At 40.2% G+C, this 25,309-nt stretch overlaps 1 protein-coding gene across 21 annotated transcripts in view; it reads right to left on the minus strand.

The window, feature by feature from the left end:
- Positions 1–25,309, minus strand: part of MYO9B (myosin IXB) — a 77,491-nt gene that overhangs the window by 26,525 nt on the left and 25,657 nt on the right. For 12 of the 21 annotated variants that reach the window (XR_010594945.1, XR_010594944.1, XR_010594943.1 and 9 more), the window contains 13 exons: positions 16,935–17,029; positions 12,769–12,831; positions 11,461–11,560; positions 10,641–10,741; positions 10,172–10,301; positions 9,527–9,616; positions 8,939–9,055; positions 8,440–8,574; positions 5,564–5,685; positions 4,805–4,946; positions 4,337–4,532; positions 3,629–3,704; positions 1,021–1,134 (listed from right to left, as the gene is read on the minus strand). Coding sequence is in view for 17 of the 21 variants with exons in the window: in XM_065578544.1 (XP_065434616.1) it covers positions 1,021–1,134; positions 3,629–3,704; positions 4,337–4,532; positions 4,805–4,946; positions 5,564–5,685; positions 8,440–8,574; positions 8,939–9,055; positions 9,527–9,616; positions 10,172–10,301; positions 10,641–10,741; positions 11,461–11,560; positions 12,769–12,831; positions 16,935–17,029 (1,481 nt within the window). In the remaining 4 variants the exon portion in view is untranslated. The remainder of the gene's footprint in view (positions 1–1,020; positions 1,135–3,628; positions 3,705–4,336; positions 4,533–4,804; positions 4,947–5,563; positions 5,686–8,439; positions 8,575–8,938; positions 9,056–9,526; positions 9,617–10,171; positions 10,302–10,640; positions 10,742–11,460; positions 11,561–12,768; positions 12,832–16,934; positions 17,030–25,309) is intronic. The other 9 variants (XR_010594946.1, XM_065578548.1, XM_024108200.3 and 6 more) reach the window with 2 other exon arrangements.

Raw genomic sequence — 25,309 nt, forward strand, 5'->3', positions numbered from 1 at the left:
TGTCCATTTGATGCACACTTTTGGGTCATCAATTCTGAATGCACTGAGGATCACAGCTGTTCACCAATAGAAGTCAACACAGTCAGCAAGTCCTTAATGAAATGTCCAAGGAAAACTGTGCAAACAAATAGCTAGGAGCAAAGGAGCAAAATGACCCAAAAATGGGAATTGCTCCCTTGTAGAGAAATAAAATTTTAAATAGCCTAACATGTGCAAAGAAGCAATTTTGTGAGCTATTTGAATGGTCTTTAGAGACAATATTTGAGACTTTTTTTGCACTTAATCTAGCAATAAATATAAATATTTCTTTGAATAGCTTCATATGATTGAATGTTACAGTGGGTCTGCTTAGCACAATGTCATGAAAAAGTAGACCAGAAAGCTAGATGTTGCAGGAGTACTTGAAACTGCACCAAAGTGAAGTTTTACTTCTCCCATTTCCAGTTCAAGTTATTTTTTTAAACTCATGTTTAGCTTTTAAAAGTCAGCCTGGGATGGTCTCTAATTAGTGGTTGAATCAATCAGTTTAACCATGCACCATGCTGGGGAGTGTCACATCTTGGCAAAAAAAAAAAAAACAACTTACCTTCTTTACTTTCCAGAGAGGCACAAACCAAAAATATAACAGAAGTGTAAGAAGTCACTTCTGACCATAAAATGCCATCGCTATTCTACGCTGCTCAGTCAGGCAGCACCAACCATTTTTTAAAAAGGTATTTATTCATTGTCTCTAGTTCCTTTGACAGTTCTTTTTAAGAAAGCTGTTAATTTTTTTTTTCATTAAAATACTAAAGGAAATGAGTGACACTATGGCTGATAGTTTTATTGGCCTACTAAGAGTTCAGTGTGGACTTCAGTTGCACTTGGCTGAAACTGTCCAATTTGCTATGAACCAGTTATTTTATGATGTGTAACACTCTCTGAGGCTTGTTTTCTGCCCTGACCATGCTCAGAAGGTGCATCTGCCCAGGAATGTGCCTCCCTGGTCTCCAACTACAAAGTCTTCTCACTTCTACTTACTTCTTGCTTTCATAAAAAGCAATGATGTCTTCAAAAGCATTTATATCGAAATCCTCAGAGCAATCAAATGAGAAATCAAGCACTGAGCAGCTGCAAAAGGAACATGTATAGAACCTAAATATTGTATGGAAAGGTAAATATGCAGAGACAGAGAGATGATCAGAACCAGCTCTGTAAGGAATCTCCTTGCTCCCAACCACTTCACTGCATTTTCAGTGATCAATGCCATACTCCTAGAAACAAAGGCTACAAAAGTATGGGCACTCTTATGGAGTTTTCAGTTTTCAGGGTCCAATAGCAAGGGAAGGCATGTACAACATAGAAAGCAACATACAGTAATTACAGATGGATAGTTTAGAAACTTAGTGGTAAGGCTAGGTTCAGAGTTTACATCAGTGATATTCGGTAGCACTGTTTCTTATTTAACAACCAGGTGGAGCATCTCCTTAAAAAGACTTTATATGTATAAACTATTCTTTCTTACATGCAGACAGATCTTTGTTATTTTCCTTCCTGTCTTCAGAACATTTCAAGTAAAGCAGCATATATGAGTTTATCTGCTCCTTATTTCCAGCTGAAATCTGGTATCCCAGCCAGAGGCTGGGAAATTGGATTATGTCTGGATTATTACTCCAAATTGCGTACGAGTAGGAAGAGTGGATATGCTCCAGAAAGCAAAATCTTAAAATTCTATAGCAGTAACAGAATGAGGGAAAGTTGGCACAGAAGTGATATCTAGATGAGAGAGCATATAGACAGCTCCAGTTTTCTTCATAGCGCACTTTTATATCATATTGGTATCCTATGCTGTCAAATCCCTGAGTCAAGGACTGTCTTATTTAGATATTTCTACAGCACCTTGTATAAGAGGACCCTGATGCTTAATTGAGGCCTCTAGGCCAGGGGTGGGCAAACTTTTTGGCCCGAGGGCACATCGGGGTTGCGAAACTGTATAGAGGGCCGGGTAGGGAAGGCTGTGCCTCCCCAAACAGCCTGGCCCCCCATCCGCCCCCTCCCTCTTTCCACCCCCTGACTGCCCCCCTTAGAACCCCTGACCCACCCAAACCCCCTGCTCCTTGTCCCCTGACCGCTCCCTCCTGGGACCCCCCGCCCCCAGGATCCTGCCCCCATCCAACCACCCCTGCTCCCTGTCCCCTGACTGCCCCGACCCCTATACACACCCCCGCCCCGACAGGTCCCCCAGGACTCCCACGCCTATCCAACCCCCCCGTTCCCCTCCCCATCCAACCACCCCCTGCTCCCTGAAACACCGTCCCTTATCCAACCCCTCTCCTTCCCCGCCCCCTTACCATGACGCTCAGAGCGGTAAGCTGAGGCTGCGGGGGGGGGGGGGGGAACAGCGGGGGAGGGGGGACAGCAGGGGAGGGGCCGGGGGCTAGCCTCCCCGGCCGGGAGCTCAAGTGCTGGGCAGGATGGTCCCGAGGGCAGGATGTGGCCCGTGGACCGTAGTTTGCCCACCTCTGCTCTAGGCACTACTGTAACACAAAAAATTAGACTGCATTCTCAGAGGTGCAGGGACTGCATCTTCCTCAGTGTCTGGAAAGTGGCTAGCAAATGGAGGGTGCTACTGTGTAGGTTCCCTGCCCAGCACCTTGGATCTTATTTACTGGATACTTCACCACAAGGCAATATTCCTTCTGTTCCTTTTTCCATGCTGCTCTCTATGCATGGAGCTACAGTAGAACCTCAGAGTTATGAACACATGGGAAATGAAGGTTGTTTGTAACTCTGAAATGTTCGTAACTCTCAACACAACATTATGGTTGTTCTTTCAAAAGTTTACAACTGAACATGGACTTAATACAGATTTGAAACTTTACTATGCAGAAGAAAAATGCTGATTTTAACCATCTTAATTTAAATGAAACAAGCAAAGAAACATTTCTTTATCTTGTGAAAAAAAAATTTAAACTCTCCCTTTATTTTTTACGTTTTTAACGTTATCGTTTATGTTTAACAGTACTGTACTGGCTTTTTTTTTCCCTTTCCTTTTTTCCCTACCTCTTGCTGCTGTGTACTTCTGGTACCAAATGAAGTGTGTGGTTGACCGGTCGGTTCGTAACTCTGGTGCTCGTAACTCTGAGGTTCTACCATAATTCCCAATGATAGCACAGCATCCTCCCCACCCTCCTCTTCCAAATCTCTCCTAAAACCCACTTCTTCCACATTCATTCAATGTTATTCAGGCATTTTTGGCCTCCCAACATTTTAGAAGAGGGGTAATTAAAGATAGATATTCCAAGTGAACAGCTTCTTCTGAGTCTCCCGTCATAATTTATACAGCCTAAGAATACTAAGTAGAGAGCAATTATGCCTCATATAGTGAATCTCCTATTTTTCGTACTACTTCCAATTGTTAATTGTATTAATAGGAAGAACTTAACACAATTGCCAAGATATTGAAAAAATAAATTAGTTGTCAACCAAGCATGTGGATAGCAGTGACACTAGTACTATGTACAACATGGCCCGGCAGCGTGGGGCCCTTCCCCACAGGGTATATCAACTCTTCCCTACTATCCTTAGGATACTGCCCATTGTTCTGTTTAAATGGCTTTGATTTAGAGGCCAAGCATGTGTCTCTCACCGATAAACTTTTTCTACTGGTGTATTTGCTCTCTGGAGTTCTCCCAGGGGAACCCGGGGTCCGTGACGCACCACACCTGTTGTGGAAAGTAAAGGACAGTGCTCGTTAAGTTTGACAAATTTATCCACACAATGGAACATACAGCATTTCAATCACAACTGCAGAAATATACCTGAGGGTCTAAAGTTTTACTCCAACTACAGCTGGCAAACTCATCTCTTCAAAAAGCTCTTAAGACGGAGTATTAATTATTAAAGGTGAAACAATCTAGTTTATAAAATGGGGATCTCAGTGGGGATGACAAAATGCCATTAAATAAGCAGTGACAGGCAGACAATCCCTGCTATGCATTAGAACTACCTGCGCATCACAACTAGCTTTACAAAATATGTGATCATATTTCACACACTGTTTCTAAAGTAGGCACTGGTGTCAACCGACTTTCACACTGGGGGTAGCCATAACACAGGATTTAAAAGCAGGAATTCCTGACTTCTGAACTCAGGTATAACAACATCTATGCCCTTCTTGGCCTTGGACAAGTTATTCAAACTGTAGGACACAGTTTCCCCTTAAGCATTAAGCTTTAATACTTTCTATCCTACAATGTCTGTAGGATAGAAAATCCCTTAGATCTGTTGATATAAAGATAACAGCAACTGTTTGTATTTAAAAATATTTCCAGAGTGGTTTCTCTGTGCTCAGTACCTGCAGTTTTCTGGGCTCTTTGACGTCCTGCTTCTGCAAAGACAGCCATCGCTCGAATTGCTGCCCGCAGAATAGCCCAGCGGAACACAGCCACTGGGTCCATTCCTATCAGCTCCCGAACGTAGGCACTGTCACTACTTCGCAGCAAAGCAACAATATCTGGTCTCATGTAATCCATGTTCTTCTCTCGGAAATCCTGCAGGACAGAATCACCAAGCCCGAAACACTAAATCAGAAAGGATTCCCGTGGAACTGTGTTTTGACTAAGGGGATATGTCAGCCTGAGTAATTCTTAACATGGTCTTGGTCTTCACTCCAAGACTTTCACAAAAAAACTAATCCAACTCTAGTGACACACCAAGTTTAACCCAGACCCAACAAGTTTTCTGTTTATACTGAATTGTAGGGTAGGAAAGGGAAAAGGAAAGGAAAAGGGCCTTTGGTGACTATTCAAAATCTGCTACATACCTTTATCTGATATTTAACTTTCCCTGCAAAGTGCCGGATGATAAAAGCAGGTTCCTTCACTGGTGTCCCAACAAAGAATTTGTTCTCCTCATGCTGCTGCTTGAACTTTGCAAGTAGGGTCTGGTTGGTGGCATGTGGAAAGCTAAGGACATAAAGTAGGAAACAGAGTGGGAAATGTCAGCTTCTTGCTCTCCAAGTATGAATGAAGGTAAGCCTGCTCATACAGAGAGCTGTGAACTGGTACAGTCCAAGATGTCACTAGCAGTGACAAACTGGATAAATATGCCCTACACTGTGGTAAGCAGCTTACAGTCCCGCTTTGGCGCTTAGCGAGCTGAGTTAAAGAGTTAATTTTTGAGCAGAAAACAGTCCACAGCAAAGCAGAATACTGTATTTAGAAACATCTATTGTACATATAGACATTTCATACCCACCTTCCACTATCAAACTTTGTAAGGATTGGTACTAAGTAGTTACATCTTACAGCACTTTCATAATTACATTCCACAGCCATGTATTTCATACTATCTCCATAATTATACAGTGAAAACTCCAAGTTTTGTTTACAGCAGCACTCAAGGACACCAACATACTGGCGTAATTTCTCAGAGAGGAATCCGAGTTAGCTGTACACTGTACATACGAAGATCCCTCCCTCCCCTTAATCTGTTATCTACCATAACCATTAACTTCCTCTATTTATGACATTTTCTCTTATGACACACACAGCAAGTCCTGAGGAAGAAACTTGATACTTACTTGCTTTCTTCATCTAGCAGATAGAAGAGGCCAGTGGGCTTCTTGCTGATTAAGTGAATGCAGGTCACGTTATCTGTATAGTCAATATTGTGCCAAGCGATCCCTTCACTTTGATACTCCTCCTGTTCAACTCAAGAAAATTTCCATATCACCACAGCAGCCAACCCTGTCAAGCCCTGCTAACTAAACACTGCATCCCACATCAGGGCTTCCTTAGATAGATACTGCCAGGTTCCAAGTTTGTTAGTTCATACAGTGGCAGTGAGAACCAGAAAAAAAATATTTCACTTATAGATACTAAATCATAGATTCTCTAATTAATATTTTATTTCATCTCTGTATGGTAAATTCCATAAGCCAGGCAGACCAGGCCTACAAAACACTGGGGAGTGAGACACGGAATCCATTTCTCTAAGGGCGACTGGCAGATCTGTCTTGCCTGCAGTAAGCATTGCCTTGGTTCAGAAGATTTGGAGTTTTGTTTAATAAAGCTGTGCAAAGTACACCGCCACATACTTCTGTGCCAAACAACCTAGCAGTGCCAGCTCCACAATCAGCTTTTCTTCATGCTGTGAAAGCCAGAGGCAAATTGGTTTGGAGATAATACACTTACAATTCTGAGTAATGTATTTACACACCGGTGAAAAACAGAACCACGTGTTTAAAAAGAGAGAAGCAGCAGAATGCGAAGTGGAGGTGCTTTCTACATGATGGATGTTAGAAAATGCATCCTTGTCAATTGAGTGGAACTAAATCTGTCCAATTTATCTACTCTGTGTGATTTATATGCACAACACGCTACAAAAAATGATATTTAAGTTCTATGAACAAGTCCCTACTCAAAAAGATATATAAAGAATCCCTGAGGGAACCCACGCAGACAGAGATACAGGAAATGAATTACTTAAGGATTAAGGCTGTTCGGGAAAACAGAATTAGAAAAACAAAAAAACAGCATATAACTATTTACTCTGGTTAGTCTGGATAACAACCCTGTCCTAAATTACTATGCTGCTGGCTCTCTACTGTGTTTACTTATGAAATGTGTGTGTTTGAGCAACTTTTTCCTTTACTTTTTTGTTTAAAGCTATTTACACACTGTTCATAAGATACATAATACAGAGCAATTTATCCCTCACGCAGATTGACCATAGGACAAATTATTTTGTCATGACCCAGAAAAGTTTTTGTTTTTTTCTAAAGCCAGCAGCAAGAAAACAAAGAAACAACAAGCCTAAGGACACAAGACCAGATTCTAATCTTGAATGCTGCACCACACATCAAAACACATTGTAAAATCAAATACCATGCACACACAAAGTGCTCTAGCTGATTTTACAGGACACACAGCATATAATTGATATGTATCCATGCAGTTAAGTACATTCTCTAACAACCATCAAGAGGGGGAAGCAATGAGAAAAACTGAATATTTTAAATACTGAATGTGTTAATGAAGACATTTAAAATTAGGAAAGTAATAGGTTTTTCCCAGATTGCAGAACAGAAGATGCAGCGTACCTTATTATTGGATACTATTTCTGTTTCTATGCTCTAGAGATTTGACAATTGAAAGATTAATAATTTTTGGTTACAGACCCAGGACCAGTTAAAGCCAGAGGACAGAAAGATAAATCTCTATTATCCCATTGAGCAAACAAATGAGATTTCTCTCAAGTACTTTACTGCAGTTAAATACAAGTTAATAAAGAAACTGGACCCACAGGAAAACAGCCAGCTAACCCCCCTTTATACTGTTAGCTTCTGAAGTCACATGGATTGTGGAAACACCTGTACAGAGACTTCTTGCCAGCCAAGTTGTTACAGAAAGGTTAAAGACATAGAAAAGTTTACATTCTCTGTGGTAACCATAAAACACTCTCTTGCTTACATATAGTCTGATTTACTATTATTGTATATGGCTTTTGTTCTACATTTGTTCAGAGCCTAGCACGGGGGCCAGGGGAGGAGAAGAAGAGGGTGTGTGTATCCTGGTCCATGACTAGGCTCCTAGCCACTCTGGTAATAATAATGGCTTTTAATGCCGTCTCATCCACATGCAACATAAACTAATTATGGACATGCTGAGAAGCATCACTCTGAATCTCCTCATTCTTATTAGTTTAGAATATTGGCCAGATGTTTTCACATTTACCAGGTACCTCCTATTTAATAACAATATGCCAGTGCATACATGTAAATCCAGTACCATCAAATAAATGCACATTGTGACACTCTGGTGCCATATGCCCCAGAATGGTAATTTCACTCTATATGCACACACCCAAAAATATGACCCATCTATTTTAACTGCATTAAGACTAATTCACTGCAGGATATCCAGGTACAAGCAACTAAATCGAAGTATTTATGAACGGATGAAATAATTTGAAACGAACCTCAACTGCTTTCCCAAACCTTTCCAAATTAATTTCCTTTTTGGCTACAGGAAGTTGATGAAGTTTCAGTCCCAAAATTTGTAACTTAGTTTCATTGTTATCTTGTGCTCGCCTCATCTGTGTTGTTTCCTGGTGTTGTAGCCCATCTTCTGTTTAGACTGAGCTCTTTGAGGCAGGAGCCGTCTTTGTTGTGCATGTACAGTGCCTGGTACAATGGGACCCTGGTACCCGAATGGGGCCTCTACCATAATACAAACACACTCCACAAAATAAACTAGGACCTGAAACAGGATTTTTAACTAAATACTTTCACAACTATAATGTTACAGCCTAAGCTTTTGAAGAGGGGATACTTTTAATTTTGTGCAATGGTTAGGCGCTTTATAAAGCGAGACAAATCAATACATGAATAAAAGTTTTTACTACCCTCCTTAAACTTTTGCTGGGAGATCATGCCTTCAATATGTGCTTTCTTACCTGTTCTAATTTGAAAATGTGTTGATTGAAGTAATACTGAAGCTGCTCATTTGCATAATTTATGCAGAACTGTTCAAAACTGTTGGTTTCAAAATCTTCAAATCCAAATATATCGAGCACACCAATGGACAAGCACTAAGAAAACAATGCAGAAATCCTGTTACGTAGGCCATCATGAAAGTGAGTTAATCATACAATTACAATTGTGGTTGTTGACCATGCACTAAGCATTAGTAATATTGTCTATTCTAATATGACTGGCATGTTTAAAATTGTAACAAACACTTTTCAAGATGATAGAAGATCATTGTCTTTTTGACACCTATCTTGAAATCCCAGCTCTAGTGAAGTCATTGAGAATATTACCACTAACTTCAATTGGGCCAGGATTTCACTTAATATTTGAGCGTACTGTCTTGTTGGGTGATCTTTGTTAGCGTTATGTGCACAATTACAATAGCTGAGTTTAGAAGGGTATTATTTCTGGTGAAGAACTTACTGTAACAGATTCTTCCATATCTTTCTTATTAAGAAGCGCATGATTAATTCGCAGAACAATCCAGTCAAACAGGGCACTGTACAGTGACTTTGCCATTGAATCACGAGCTGTGATAGCCTGCAAATAAAAAACAGCTCATTAAGTTGGCCTGAAATATGAGGACTTTCCTACAAGTGGTGCAGTCTCAGTCAGAAAAAATAAGATTGCTCCACTGTTGAACTTTTCACTGACATAGTATAAGGGCTTTCAGTGCCCTAGCTTTGGTTTTGTTTGTTTTTATTTTAACATTCATTTGTATTGACTCACTAAATGTATAATACACAACTTTTTCCACAAGCTGACAATGGGAGTTTGGCCATGTCTATTTAAAATATGTATTTAAGTTAATAAAGTAAAAATCCCACAGCAATCCAACAACATGATATTCACAGCTCAGATGTAATCAGGGACTATTTTCTGGTTAGTGATTTTAAAGAGTAAGAAAAGCCCAAGACAGCTGTTCTAGCATTTTTACCAACAGACTCCCAATGCAGGTCAGCTATAGGGTAAATGGCCAAGTTCCTTCTTCTAATGCTTTTAGACACTCACCTCGCTGAGACTATATGGCAGGATAAGTTTGTCATTAGCAGTCACTGTTTTTCTTTTTGTCAGTACTTCGACTAAAATTTCTCGTTTGACCTTCACACAAAAAGCAAGAAAAACAAGAGTTACTGACAACCTTAAACGTTAGCTACCTGACCAACAGCAATATGGTGACAGCGGTAGTTACTAATTCCTCAGATACCGAAGTCAAACCCTTAGGACAACTACAGCTGTGATTGAATAAGTTTTACAAGTCCTTGAGCTTCTTAAAATCCTTTTTTCAGTTTACATGCAGTTAGGATTGATTTCTTTAGTGGGAAGGCCCCAATACTGACAATCTAAGCTCCACGTCTCTGCTCCTGATACAGAGCTGAAGAACTAACAGAGTAACCAGATTTTACCATTCCCATCTTTTGGGTTGTATTTCACCCCCTTTATCTCTCCCTGTCCCCAAGAAAGTCACTCACAGCGTGCACATTCCTATTCCGTATAGCAAGCTGGCTCCCTTCCCCAAGAAGATACCCCTACAATACTCCTATGCCAATTCTGGGGCATGCTGAACTTGAGCAACAAAATGCTCCCAAGAAGTTATTGAGGCAGAACATGACAGCAGCTTAATGTTTATGGCACTCATTAAAGGGAATACTCTACCTTCAGAAGCTGAGAGAGGGTGTCCAGTACTTCTGGGGGTCCCACTTCCAACCCTTCATCCCGACCTGTGGCTCTCTTCTTGTAGGTAACATTGCCCAAGTAAAGAATAGCTGAGAGTACTGAAAAGATCCTGAAGAATAAAAACAATAGTGACTTTTTTTAAATTGCTGTTCTAATTAAAGTTAACAGGTTAATACAGCTAGAGTGCATAACAGAAACACAGCCACATCTATTTGAAGAGATGTAGATAACACAACTGGCCTATAGCAGCCCATAAAAGTAGCCCTCTACTTTCCCTGCTTTCTAATGGGCTTAGCAAAGTAAATATAGTTTTGATGTCTTACAAATTAGAACACACCACACCATTCTGTTCATAATGCATTTTTACAGCACAGACAGCAATACAGACTACTTCACATCAATTTCACTGCCAGCTGTCTGCAAAAAGAGGCTAAACAATTCTACTTACTGTTTTTTAGTTGCTGGAAGAAAGCCAACCATCTCCATGGCTTGTTTTAATCTTTCAAAATCATGGCGCAGATCTTCCCCGTCTTCTATTTTCAAGTTATGCTACAGAAAAGCCCCACAACAATTCAGTTCACATAAACACATTGAACAACAGAGATACTGGCACAACTCTTATGCAACCACTCTAATGAAGGAAGATGAACCATCCAAAGTGCAGGCCTGAAGCAACTTTTGTTTTGCTCTGGCAAAGTCCAGAATTTTGTTTATTTCAATTTTCTTACAGCAACTGCAAGACTAAGCTCTTACTTCAAATGCATACTCTGTCCCGTTTCCTCAACCAGTCTCCAGCTGAAAGATGCTATAAGCACAATCAACAGTCTTCAAACAGAAAGTGCAGTCTAATTACTGATATTGAGGTTGAGAACATCTCTAAAATAGTTCTACAAAGGGAATTTAGTGTCATGTCAATATGGTGCTCATAAGTTCATCTTTAGGACCTGCCATGATCTCTAATATGGGGTCCAGAAAGCTGAAGCATAGACAAGTTTGGGGAGGGTTAAGTCTCATCCACAGAGAGAAGAGTAATGAGTGGTTCATACCACGGTTTGTGCTGTTGATGCTCATGTTGCTGCATAGCTAAGAAGCAATGTTTTGTCAAAAAGCCACCTTTGCCATGTGAACTAGTTTCTAGATAGAGAATCATCACAGGACACAAGAGGAAACAAAGATTCTCTGCTCTGGTGTCCTTTATCACTACAACATCTCAAAGAGGGACACAGCACCTTCATCACTGAAGTTACACACAGAGTACCAACGTTTACCTGATTGAGGTAGAAATAATCTTCAGGCTGCTTGAGGTGAAATTCTTTACGTTCTTCCTCACTGACTCCAAGTAACAAATAATAAAACACATGGTAGTTCCTATAGATTGAAACATATTTCTACTTAATGAAGATATAACATTGGTTTCTCTTTAAGCCTTACATGCTTCCAAATTGATAAAACGGCACCTTTGCCATCATTACTACATTACATATCATTAGTGACACATACAGTGTTTAGAAAAAAATCCCAAGGAAGAAAATTACTCTTATCCTCTCATTTGTTCTTTATTATTAAAGTAATAAATAAAGAATTGTACTTCTATTGTAGAGAATTTACTTAGAAAAAGTAAAAGTGCATAATTTGTTTTCCCAGCACATACATCCAGATAAGCAGCACTGGTTCGAGAAGAAGAAACCTTTATATGAAATCTCAAAATGGCTTAAGTATTTCCTCCTTCTGGGTCCACTGTCACAAATTCATTTGTATGTAGCAGTGTCCAAGTGCACAAAGGGAAGGTGCTTAAAGGTGACTTGCAAAGGGAAAAGAACTGGGCTGGCGTCATTTTTGCTTTTATGATGACTGGAAAACTAGTGTCAAGGAACAGCATTTTAACTTCAATTGCTAGTTAACATGTTGGATAAAGAAGGTCTTTGTACTCCCACTCCCATTAACGTCATAGAGCTCACAAGTGATCCGAGACAGACCCCAGCCTCCAAACAGTTCTTCCACCAAAACTGGGCTTGATACTTCAGATATTTAAGGTTAAAAAAAAACAAACCCCAAACAAGCAGAAAAGTTCTCTGAAAAACCTTCAGGCCTTCTACATAAATCATAAGCAGTGGGAAGGGGTGTGTTGGGGGGGGGGGGGAGCCCAATTTGTGAAAAACTTTGTGCGGCTCACCTTTAAAATGTTTAATGTCTATTAGCTCTAACAAATACTGGCACCATGACATGACTGAGCTAACTTTATTTTCGTAACTCTAAATAATCCTTGTTATCTGATCAGGACTGGCAGCCATCATGCTAGGAGTATATTTCTAGAGAGCACTGATCAGTACATATTTAGCCAGTATTAATTTGGGTTCAGTCCAGCCTTTTGACAGATACACAAACTGCTGATGACCTGCCCACACGTACCAGCAATTCACCCCAAACTCTTCTCATTGTGATCTAGTCTCTTGTCAGGAGAATTAGACAATTGTGGAATTTCATTTATATGAAAAGACTGTGCTTAGAGAGGTGGACATCACTGATTATGGGAGAGACATTCAAACAGACAGTACAAAATACGAATCTCCTCTTACCTTTCATCCTTTTCCTGAGAGACCAGGCGAGATTTTTCGAGCAGATATTTTTCAACAACAGCCCTGCAATCCCCCAAAAGAAATAAAACATGAATGGGGCAACACAGTCAAACCGAGCATCTGGATATTAAACACTAAACAGCAACTAGCTACAAGTGAGTTTATGAAGATTTCATACACCCTAGAGCTCAGGGTAGAATGGCCTCCTTGCCACCTCTGATAGCCTGAGACAAAAAGCTCAGTCGTATTGTGCTGGCTTTGAGAGGATACAACGAGAATGCTTGAAATGGGCAGCTACCCTGAGGAACATTTATCTTTTTGGTGCTTTATCTTGGTAGATCTGAATGGAAAACGATTAAACTAAGATTAGCTGTTGCTGTAAAATCATAAATACTGTACACAACTTGATTTTGCCAATAGAGCTGCTTATCACTTTAGGAACTCAAGCAAAGGCCACAACATTCAGAGAGAATATAATAGAAACATTGTTGCCAGACTTCCTGAATTTGCTGGCCCATACTGGACCACCCCACCAGCCATAGCGGGAGGTCAGAAAGCAGGGAATTCTATGTTGGAAACTGTATGGCGAGTAAGCGACAGAACAATCTACTCTTCCACAGGGGATACAAACGGACAAAGAATGAAGCCAGAACTGAAGTAGCCTTTTCTCATGCTGGAGACAGAAAACAAATGAATTCACATGGTACCAATCTCCTGAGTTGGGGTGACTTCATCTGTAAAGATGCCAAATTAATCCAGAATAATACTTAAAGCACTGAAACAGAGTGGAGGCTTGTTGTTCATCTCTGACGTGTGAAGAAACAGCAATGATATAAATAAGACTTTTCAATGGAACATTGCAGCGAAACCCCAGAAACAGTTAACTGTTACAATTTCAATACCTGGCATAACACAGACAGGTTTGCGGCATAAACCAAAACTCCTTTTTAATGTTCTAAACTATCTCATTCCACCTCATGAAAGCAAACATTTAATGTGTTTACAGAAACGTGTGGTGTGATGCTGCTATGTATTCTGCATACATACATACAAAGTTTATTCACCAAGACAGAAACAGATTTCAACGTCTGACGTTAGATGGATAATTAAGTGCAGAGACGACACACAGAAGGCAATTATTGGACAAAACCTATTACTTGTAATGAAGGGTCCAGTATAACATCTAACTGTTGCTGTAATAAATAATCTTTCATCACTTTACACACCTGATATAAAGTTATTCCACTTTTGGATAGCAGCACTCCTAAAGAATAACCTGCAATGTTTAGTATCTATTGCGGAGTTCAAGTTATATTTAGACACCATCGTATTGATTTTTTTAATGCGTTTTGTAACTACGATGCCCTAGCTAAAATGAATCTACATTTGGGAACATTTTTTGCCAACCCACATCGAATCCTCCACTCCTTTTCAGCTACATTAAGCCCAAGTAATAGCTAATGCATCGGTACAGAGTTTTAACTACCTTGTTTAGTGTCATCATTTTCTCCTGCACCTGTCTTTCAACTGGTGTGTGACTTTTCTAAAAAAACTTCCTCACTTCTATTTCACTTCTCCCCAAACTCTTTTCAAATAGTAGATCTGAAACTATTTTAAATTACAACATGGAGAGGACAATGAATTACATGGAACAGCCACCATTTAGCAGGAAATTAAATATACAGTGACAATCTTAAGAACATAAGAATGGCCACAGTGGGTCAGTCAGACCAATGGTCCATCTAGCCCAGTATCCTATCTTCTGATAGTGGCCAATGCCAGGTGCTTCACAGGGAATGAACAGGACAGGTAATCATCAAGTGATCCATCCCCTGTTGCCCATTCCCAGCTTCTAGCAAACGGAGGCTAGGGACACTTCAGAGCATGGTTTTGCATTCCTGCTATCCTGGCTAATAGCCATTGATGGACCTATCCTTCATGAAATTATCTAGTTCTTTTTTGAACCCTGTTTATAGTATGGGCCTTCACAACATCCCCTAATTTGGTGACCCCTAGTTCTTGGGTTATGAGGAGTAAATAACACTTCCTTATTTACTTTCTCCACACCAGTCATAATTTTATAGACCTCTATCATACCCCCTCCACTTGTCTCTTTTCCAAGCTGAAGAGTTCCACTCTTATTAATCTCTCCTCATATGGAAGCTGTTCCATACCCCTAATCATTTTTGTTGCCCTTTTCTGTACCTTTTCCATTTCCAATATATCTTCTTTGAGATGGGGCGACCAAATCTGCACACAGTATTCAAGATGTGGACATACCATGGATTTATATAGAGGCAATATGATATTTTCTGTATTATCTATCCCTTTCCTAATGATGCCCAACATTCTGATAGCTTTTTTGACTGCCGCAGCACATTGAGTGGATTTTTTCAGAGAACTATCCACAATGACTCAAAGATCTCTTTCTTGAGTGGTAACAGCTAATTTAGACCCCATCATTTTATATGTATAGTTGGGATTATGTTTTCCAATGTGCATTACTTTGCATTTATCAACATTGAATTTCATCTACCATTTTGTTGCCCCGTCACCCAGTTTTGTGAGATCCTTTTGTAACTCTTTGCAGTCTGCCTGGGGCTTAACTAGCTTGAGTAGCTTTGTATCATTTTTTCCAGATCATTTATGAATAATACGTTGAAGAGCACTGCTCCCAGTACAGACCCCGGTGGACACATTGTTTCCCTCTCTCCATTCTGAAAACTGATAATTTAATCCTGCCCTTTGATTCCTATCTTTTAAGGAGTTACTGATTCATGAGAGGACCTTCCCTCTTATCCCATGACAGCTTACTTTGCTTAAGAACCTTTGGTGAGCGACCCTTGTCAAATGCTTTCTGAAAATCTAAGTACACTATATCCACTGTATCACATGCTTGTTGATCCCCTCAAAGAATTCTAGTAGATTGGTGAGGCACGATTTCCCTTTACAAAAAACATGTTGACTCTTCCCCAACAAATCATGTTCATCTAGGTGTCTGACAATTCTGTTCTTTACCATAGTTTCAACCAGTTTGTCTGGTACTGAACTTAAGTTTATCAGCCTGTAATTGCCAGGATCATCTCTGGAGTCTTTTTTAAAATTGACATCACATTAGCTATCTGCCAATCATCTGGTACAGAAGCTGATTTAAGTGATAGGTTAGATGCCACAGTTAGTAGGTCTGCAATTTCACATTTGAGTTCCTTCAGAATTCTTGGATGAATACCATCTGGTCCTGGTGACTTACTGATGTTAAATTTATCAATTTTTTTCGAAAACCTCCTCTAATAATACCTCAATCTGGGACAGTTCCTCAGATTTGTCACCTAAAAAAAATGGCTCAGGAATGGGAATCTCCCTCACATCCTCAGCCACGAAGACTAATGCAAAGAATTAATTTAGTTTCTCTGCAATGGTCTCATCTTCCTTATGTGCTCCTTTAGCATCTCAATCGTCCAGTGGCCCCACTGGTTGTTTAGCAGGCTTTCTGTTTTTGATGTACTTAAAAAAAAATTTGCTGTTACTTTTTCAGTCTTTGGCTAGCTGTTCTTCAATTTCTTTTTTGGCCTTCCTAATTATATTTTTACACTTCACTTGCCAGAGTTTATGCTCCTATTTTCCTCAATAGGATTTAACTTCCATTTTTTTTAAAGGATGCCTTTTTGCCTCTGCTTCTTTTATTTTGTTGTTTAGACAATATCTTAACTTGTATTAATTACATTGTTAATTGTATTACTAATTTAAACTGTGTTATTAAAAACATGGCTGTGTAGGGATATATTCAAATAGATTAATTATCTTGGCCAATGTGGCCTATCATACAGAGCACTGGACTGGACTCAGGACATCTGGGCCTATTTCCAGCTCTACCAGTAGCATGCTGGGTAAGCTTGGGCAAGCCACTTCCCCTGTGTGCACCTCAGCAAACTGGGGATGAGACGAATACTGACCTCTGACCTACTGAGGAAAAGCACTAGGTATTGTTTTTACGTGGGCTATGAAAAATCCAAACGAAATGAAGTTATGTATCTCTGAAATCACCATCCACAGAAACAGATCATTCACATATGAGGAATGCTCAAATGAAAAGATATTTCATACTCCATCAAGTCTGCACAAGAACATATAGTTTAGCTCCAGAAAGAACTTCATGCCATACTTACCCTCGGACAATACCATTCTCCAAATAGTTAACTTGAATGAATTTTCCAAAACGACTGGAGTTGTTGTTATGGGCTGTTTTTGCATTTCCGAAAGCCTGTAACAAAGCACAGGGTGAATCTATATTTTCATCAGTGAAACAGAGTAAGCTGGTACATAGCTTCCATTGTTCATTGTTCATCCAACTACTGGTTGGCACTGAACACCCAAAATCCTAATGAACGAGCAAGTTGCATGTGCTATAAGAGTGAACAGTTGCTAAGACTCCTTTCTTATTTGTCATATATCAGTACATTTTGCTCAGACAATATTTCAGGATTTGAGGAAGGGGGCTCTTAAATTTATTAGAAATTACTTTAATATGCAACACAAACAGCCAAGATTAAAGAAAGCTTAACAAAGGAAACCTCAGTTAAACAGCCTGAATTCATTAGAAAGCACGTATGAGCTTAGAGAAGGATCTTGTGTAGGGGAAAAAAGCTGCAACTACCAAGGAAGTACCTCTCCGTAGTCAAAACCACAAAGTGAGCAAGCTTCCTGTTCCCCAAAATGAATCCCACCCTCTGTGTTACAAAGTAATATAAAAGTTGCTCTGTCTTTAAAGAGAAAATATGAAAATAAAGTCTGTTTTGCAAAGTTAGCCTATTTGAATTCTGAGGATTAATCAAACTAATCTTGTATGAAAAATGGAAGTTCACAGATATGGCTTTGCTTAGCAGAAATTCATCTTGGAATTGCTCTCAGAATGAACTGGTCCTTTCAACATTTTTTCAACTAATGAATGAATTTTAGGTTCATTAGTATTTGTCATGAAGAGACTTGCATGAGCAGCTTTCAGGAGTAGAATTCAGTCTGACAGTCTAAAATCTCTGACCAGAGAAACAATAATTAAGCTGCTAGAATTTGTTTCCTCTTTTTTCACTTTAATGAATAACTTTCCCCAGGATCAGAGAAGGATGGAAGAGGAACAACAAATACTGCAGCCAGGACACTAAAGACAGTAGATCACTACCTCCAATGCCTCTAACACAGGGGTTCTCAAACTTCACTGCACCACAACCCCCTTCTGAGACCAAAAATTATTACACGACCCAGGAGGGGGGACTGAAGCCTGAGCCTGCCCAAGCCCCGCTGCCCTGGGGGGGCAAGGCGGAGCCCAAGGGCTTCAGCCCCAGACAAAAGGCCTGTAACCTGAACCCTGCCACCCAGGGCTGAACTCTCGGGCTTCGGCTTCAGCCCTGGGGCTCAGGCTTCAGCCATGGGCCCCAGCAAGTCTAAGCCAGCCCTGGCGACCCCATTAAAACAGGGTCGCGACCCACTTTGGGGTCCTGACCCACAATTTGAGAACTACTGCTCTAACACAATGACATGTCTGTTCAGCTTGGCATGCCCCATCCGAAAGGGTTCCAATTTAAATGTCATTAACCCACCTACTCAAACTCTGCCTGTATTGCTGTTACAGATTATAGATCAGTTTTGGCCTAAAATTATTTGAACAACCTTCCCTCTGTGGGCCAGTTTATGGACCAGACAGCAGTACATTTACTTGACCTTGATAGCCAGACTTTCAGATTGAAATATGTCAGCAGCAATTTTATTGCCTTTAGCCTAAGGGGAATTAAGATATAAAATCTGAAAGTACCAGCCTGTCTTCAATTAATTTTCTGCCATAAACTTCGGGGGGGGGGGGGGGGTTCATCCCTCCTACTGGACTCTAGGGAAAACTCCTTACTGGCAGCCCTGCTACAGGAGCCTGGTGGAAAAGTCAAAGGGTTAATTTAGGAGTAGCTGAGGGCAGGAAGCTAGGGATGGGGGGGGGGGGGGGACGGTCAGTTGGAGATGAGCTTTCAGGAGTGGGGGTTCTTAGGATGAGCAATGTGTATGTGGAATGAGCAGGTAGAAAGGATGTGTATGCATGATGAGTGAGGAACGAATGGTGTCTGGAATAGACATGGTGCACATGGAATGGGTGGATCTGAGAGTGGAATGAGTGGCTATATCTATGAAGAGTGAGTGGATGGGTGGGTGCAGAATTAGAGGATGCACAACTGAAAGGAAGTAGGTGCAGAAAGAATTTTGTCTGTGGAATGCATGTGTAATGAGTTGGGATAAAGTGAAAGAGGGTGTGTAATAAATGTGTGGAGTGGGTAATTAGGATAAATGGGCAATATGTATTTACAGATATATGTACATTTATGCAAATTAATGTAAATGACCACAAAATTATTTTTAAAAGCATCTGCTAGGTTTCCAAGTGTTGCAGGTATTGGCTCCCTTTTGTTGTAACTCTCACCCGATGTTAAGACTTTAAGATGCATTCCATGCCAGGCAGTCTCCCTGTGGAATCTATACCCTAGAAGTGCCCATAGATTTCATGATTATTCAGGTTATGATCTCTCTGGGATGCATAGTCTGTGTATTAATGGAGTGTACCAAATCTGAAGATATCAAGAGCTCCAGCACAGGAAGAAAACATTATTGAAACCTGTGTTATCCTATACTTAAAGTTGTAAATTGGGAATTCTGAACAGGAACACTTGCTGCTGCTTAACAGACAGCACTGAAAACAGTTTAATGTCCCGCCATATCCCGAACATTTAATTGTGACTTTTTAAAATGTTTATCATTTGGTATTAAATCTTAATAAAGATCCTTTACACATTTTTTAAAAATAGCCAGAAGTCAAGACAAAAATCAAACCAAATTAAGGTTTTATAGCTGAGATATATTTAAGGGGATCTTGTCATTTGATTAAAATGCACACAGAAATGACCTAGTGCAGTCAGAGTGTGGAAAGGCAGTAGTTTAGAAAATATTACACCCCCAAGTGTGAACTTTATCTGCAGAAAGTTCTGCCACAAACATTTCCTGTGAAAACTTCAAGCAGCCCCAGTTATGAATTCCTAGATGAAATTTGTGTTTCCTAATATAACAAATCCATGGAATGATTTCACCGAAAGGCCATGTATGACACAATCCTGAAAATGACAGCCATAAGTAAACCACTGGTACAGTTATGGCGTAAGCATCAATGGTGCATTGCATCAACGCTAATCACGCTGTTTCGTTTGCAGTTCTCATTGGAATCCATACTTGTACTAGAGTACACTACACTGTTGCAGTTGCACTGTCAAGGACACATTTTCAGGATTGCAGTCAATTAATGTTTACATCCTTGTAAATTGCATATTACACATCAGCTACTGAGATACTGAGCATTAGCTATGGATTTATGATTACAGCTTTGCTTGTGTTATATCACCAGCATTCCTTAATATATTCTTGTTAACTACCACCTAACAAGTAATTCTCAATGTTATCTCTTTGATTTTACTCCACTCACAGGCACGGACCTCTGAGGGAACACGCAGATAACCCATTTTGGATATGTCTGGTATATTTAGAAAACCTGGCTGATTAATCTATTTTATAGTTAATGGAACTGATGCCAATCCATAAATGGGAATTCTTGTGACATCAGAACAATGAACAATCCATGACACAAGAAGTTAAATCTGCCCCTCTCCACCAGGCATTGGTTTAGCTATGGCTTTCAAGATAACGTCACCAATTACTTCTCATTTAGAGTAAAAAAAAAATCAGCAGTATTATACCTCACCAAACTGCAAACTAGGAAAGACTCCCTGTAAAGGATTTGTAGACCTACTCTGCAGAGAATCAACTACACCTCTACCCCGATATAACGCGACCCCATATAACACAAATTCGGATATAACGCGGTAAAGCAGTGCTCGGGGGGGGGGGGGGGGGAGCGCGGCTGAGCTGCGCACTCCGGGCAGATCAAAGCAAATTCGATATAACGCAGTAAGATTTTTTGGCTCCAGAGGACAGTGTTATATCGGGGTAGAGGTGTACATGCAAAAAATTAGTCTTAAGGCTGTCAGTTTGCCACCTACTAAAAAAATCCACACAGTGTACTAGGTTTGCCCAAGTACAATCTATCTACAAGCAAGCAGGCATCCTGGAGTTAGTTAATAAGAAATTCCATAATCCTTGTTTGCTGAAAGACTTTTTACTGATTACTCATGCAAGCAATGCATATGATTTAAAACTATCCAATGGCTCAGATGACCTCACCTCTGGTATTTAGTCTAAGCACACAGCAAATTCTCAAAAGAGGATATAAAATATGTTTTATATAGTTTTTTTAAACGTGTTTACTGGTTTTGTCTCATTGTCAATTACACACATTACTCCCTTTTACACATTCTAAATAGCCAAAAATTTCAAAATACTGAGTAATGTTTGACCTTACACCGAAAATCAGAAGCAAATACCACTTCAGCATGCTTTTTACCCCTTACTTCATAGTGCTCTATATCATGGAGGACAGGACTGAGCATTACTTACTGTATAATTTGGTGAGGTTACTAAAATCAAAAGTTACATTTTCCTCTTAAAACCAGCAAGGCTGAACAATGTTTTAACAGGATTTACAGGTGCAAGCTACACCATATTAAGTCAGGTCTAAATTAATTTAAGAGGGTCCACACACAAAGTTTCACCAATTTATCAAAGTCTGTTGTTTTTTTAAAATCACACCTTTAGTTAAAACAGAACAATTGTGTGTGGGGACCAGGCCTAAATAAGTTTTAATTCACAGGTTTAGTTATTTCTGAGCAAGTCTGTGTGTGGACATACTTCTTTTGGAATAAAAGTATCCATACAGACTCGTGTTGAAATAAGAGGTGTGAATTAATGCCAACTTAATTATTTCAGTGCAAGTTTGTGTGCAGACCCCAGGTAACTGAAAATAAGGGTCTATAAATGAAAAAAAAAATCCCTGCTCACAAAACCCTCCCAAAGTGAAAGTAACAAGAAAGGAAACCTAGACAGTCATAAAGTAGACAGTGTGGTTGGCTATTAAATCACATTTTAATGAGGACTTGTAGAACCACAAAGGAACACACAGAGTCCACAGATTGCCTTATAAATAGGATATCATTGCCCACAACTACAAAAGTGAGAAATATTATGACAACTGAAGACTGCATTGGGAGAGGATTGGGTATAGGCATAGAGCACTGGTACTTGAACCCAACATTTAAAATATGGTAACTCCTAGAGGCCTCAACTTGGACAGGGCCCCATTGTGTGAGGTACTGCACATATAGATAAAACAAAGACAGTGCAAGCCTAGAGCTCAAAATGTAGAATTATGAGGAGACAACTAGTGGATAAACAGAGATTTTGGGGTGGAGTGAGGAACATGCAGAAACACCTCCACAGTCAGAGAATTGCCACAGTTCTACAATTTCACTCCGAGCCACTGTGTATGTAAGGACCAAAGCCAGAATTAGGTCCACAATGTCCATTTCTAATGATAGAACTGTCCAGTTTTATGCGATTATGCATATTACCATCAAGAGTGAACTAGTTTCATTACTCTGGGAGCTAAAGCAACCCAATAAATCAGGCTCACCATAGTTGGATCCAGTGCTTGATGGACATCTGCACCCAACTAGCAAACAGGAGCAGCAAACAGGAGTTTTGCGAGGAAGTTCTCCAGGTGAAGAAGTGACTTTGGGATGAGTTTGCTGTCCGCTGTGTGCCTGCTTGACTGAAATGTATAATGTGGTCTGTTGGGAAGTGGTGGGGGCTTGTATGCTGAGCCTACTATAGTTTCCTAAGGAACTCTATCCTTTTATCCTAATCCCTTTAGAATCCCTTAACAAGAGAGTGGGTCTAACTCAGGGAGAATGAGCATTTAAAATGCCAGCTAGTAAGCAACTAGAAGAGCTAGAAAACTGGAGAAGCAAGTGGGTGAATTAAGAGAGGGAGCAAGAGAGCTAGATATACCTAAAAATATTCTCTAAACTTAGGCCAATAACCCCCTCACACACAGGGCAAAAAACAACACACACACACCAAGACAAAACACACACAAAAGACCCTGCAAGAGTAAAAGCAATGCAGTCAGAAGTCCAGCAGCAGGGTAGGGGTGTGTATCATTTTATTGCAATGAATGCAGCACGTCTGATTACCTACCTTGTGGGCTGGTGACGTGTGTGTGCATTTGGTACAAGCAACTTATGGCCCTCAGAGACTGAGTACGGGCTCCTGAGACTGGGGTGGGTGAACTGCAGGAGCTAAGGGATGCAGAGAGGTATATACATGAAACTTTCTGGGACAACAGAGCAGCCCCATCCCCAGTCTGGCAGCCGCCACACTGGTGAGGAGGATGAAAGTCTCAGGGAAGGATAACGTTAAGGTGGAACCATCCTGTAGTTGGGGCCCTCCTTCCACATGATGTCATGGTATCTTCTTGCACGGAGGATACCTCTCCGGGAAAGGGGACTCCAGTTATTAGGAAGAGACAGGTAAAAGTACTGTGAGAATTGATTATTAGAAATATCTGTATTTCATTTTGTGATGACCAGGAGAACTGCATGGAGAATGGCCTGCTGGGTGCAAAGGTTGTGGACCTTTTGAGATATCTAGACAGATGTATGTACAGTGCTGGGGAGGAGCTGGTGGTCGTGGTACTTGTAGATACCAATGGCATAGGTAATGAAGGAGATAGCTCCTGGAGGCCAAATTTACACTGCCAGGGAACAGATTAAAGTCCAGGACCTCGATGGCTGCATTCTCTGAAATGCTGCCAGTTCCACACACAAGGCCAGTTGGAAAGGCAGAACTGCAGGGTCTCACTGAGTACATGAGACAATAACATTTGGAGGAGGGATTTAGGTTTATTAGGAACTGGAGAATGTTTTAGGACAGGAGGAGCCTATACAGGAAGGATGAGCTCCACCTACACCAAACTAGGAGCACACAGTTTGGACAGACACATCCCTTAGGGGAGGATTTATTAATGCGAATATTCTATATCCTAGTAAAAAGGAGGGAATCGAAGTTGACAAATAGAGTTAGAAACTGAAGAGAAGGAGTCAAATAAAAAAAAGAGTCCCATCCAATTGCATCACACAAAGGCAGACAACTAAATATCGACAAATTTTATAAGTTCTTGTATACAAAAGCAAGAAGTCTAAATATTAAGATGGGTGAACTTGAGTGCCTGTCATTAAATGAGGATATTGATCTAACAGGCATCACAGAAACTTTGTGTAACAATGAGAATCAATGGGACACAGTAATCCTAGGGTACAAAATATATAGGAATGACAGAGTAGAATGCACTAGTAGGGTAATGGCACTATATGTGAGAAAAGCATAGAGTCAAATATATTTTAAAAAATCTTAAATGAATCCATCTGTATCATAAAACCACTACAGAAAGAAAGTCCACGCTTCAATAGTATGAGTATAGCAATAAGAATATACTACTGACAACCTGACCAGGATGGTCATGACCTTCTCATAAACAAACTAGGGAAATACAACCTAGGTGGAGCTACTATAAGGTGGGTTCACTGGTTAGAAAACCCTTTCCAGAGAGTAGTTAAAAGTGGTTCAATATCAAGCTGGAAGGGCATATTGAGTGGGGTACCGCAGGGATCGGTCCTGGGTCCAGTTCTGTTCAATATTTTCATCAATGATTTAGATAATGGCATAAAGAGTACACTTACAGAGTTTGTGAACGATAAAAAGCTGGGAGGGGTTGCAAGTGCTTTGGAGGATAGGATTAAAATTCAAAATGATCTGGACAAACTGAAGAAATCATCTGAAGTAAATAGGATGAAATTCAATAGGGAAAAATGCAAAGTACTCTACTTAGAAAGGAATAATTTGTTGTGCACATACAAAATGAGAAATGACTACCTAGGAAGGAGTACTGGGGTAGGGCGATCTAGGGATCATAGTGGATCACAAGCTAAATATGAGTCAACAGTGTAATACTGTTGCAAAAAAAGCAAATATTCTCGGATGTATTATCAAGAATGTTGTAAGCAAGACATAAGAAGTAATTCTTCCGCTTTACTCCGCGCTGCTAAGGGCTCAACTGGAGTATTGTATCCAGTTCTGGGCGCCACATTTCAGGAAAGATGTGGACAAATTGGAGAAAGTCCAGAGGAGAATAATAAAAATTATTAAAGGTCTAGAAAACATGACCTATGAGGAAAGATTGAAAAAATTGGGTTTGTTTAGTCTGGAGAAGAAAAGACTGAGGGGTGGGGTGAGGGGGGACACACACATGATAACAGTCTTCAAGTACATAAAAGGTTGTTACAAGGAGGAGGGAGAAAAAAATTACTTGTTAACCTCTGAGGACAGTACAAGAAGCAATGGGCTTAAATTGCAGCAAGGGAGGTTTAGGTTGGACATTAGGAAAAAACTTCCTGTCAGGGGAGTTAAGCATTGGAACGTAGTACAAAGTACACAGCATGTGGTCCAAGAGGGGAGTAGAACTGAACTGCTCGTAATGGCTACCAAAATGTAATTATATTGGCTAGGG

This window comes from Chrysemys picta, chromosome 25 (genome assembly GCF_011386835.1).
Source record: "Chrysemys picta bellii isolate R12L10 chromosome 25, ASM1138683v2, whole genome shotgun sequence".
Taxonomy (NCBI): Eukaryota; Metazoa; Chordata; order Testudines; family Emydidae; genus Chrysemys; species Chrysemys picta.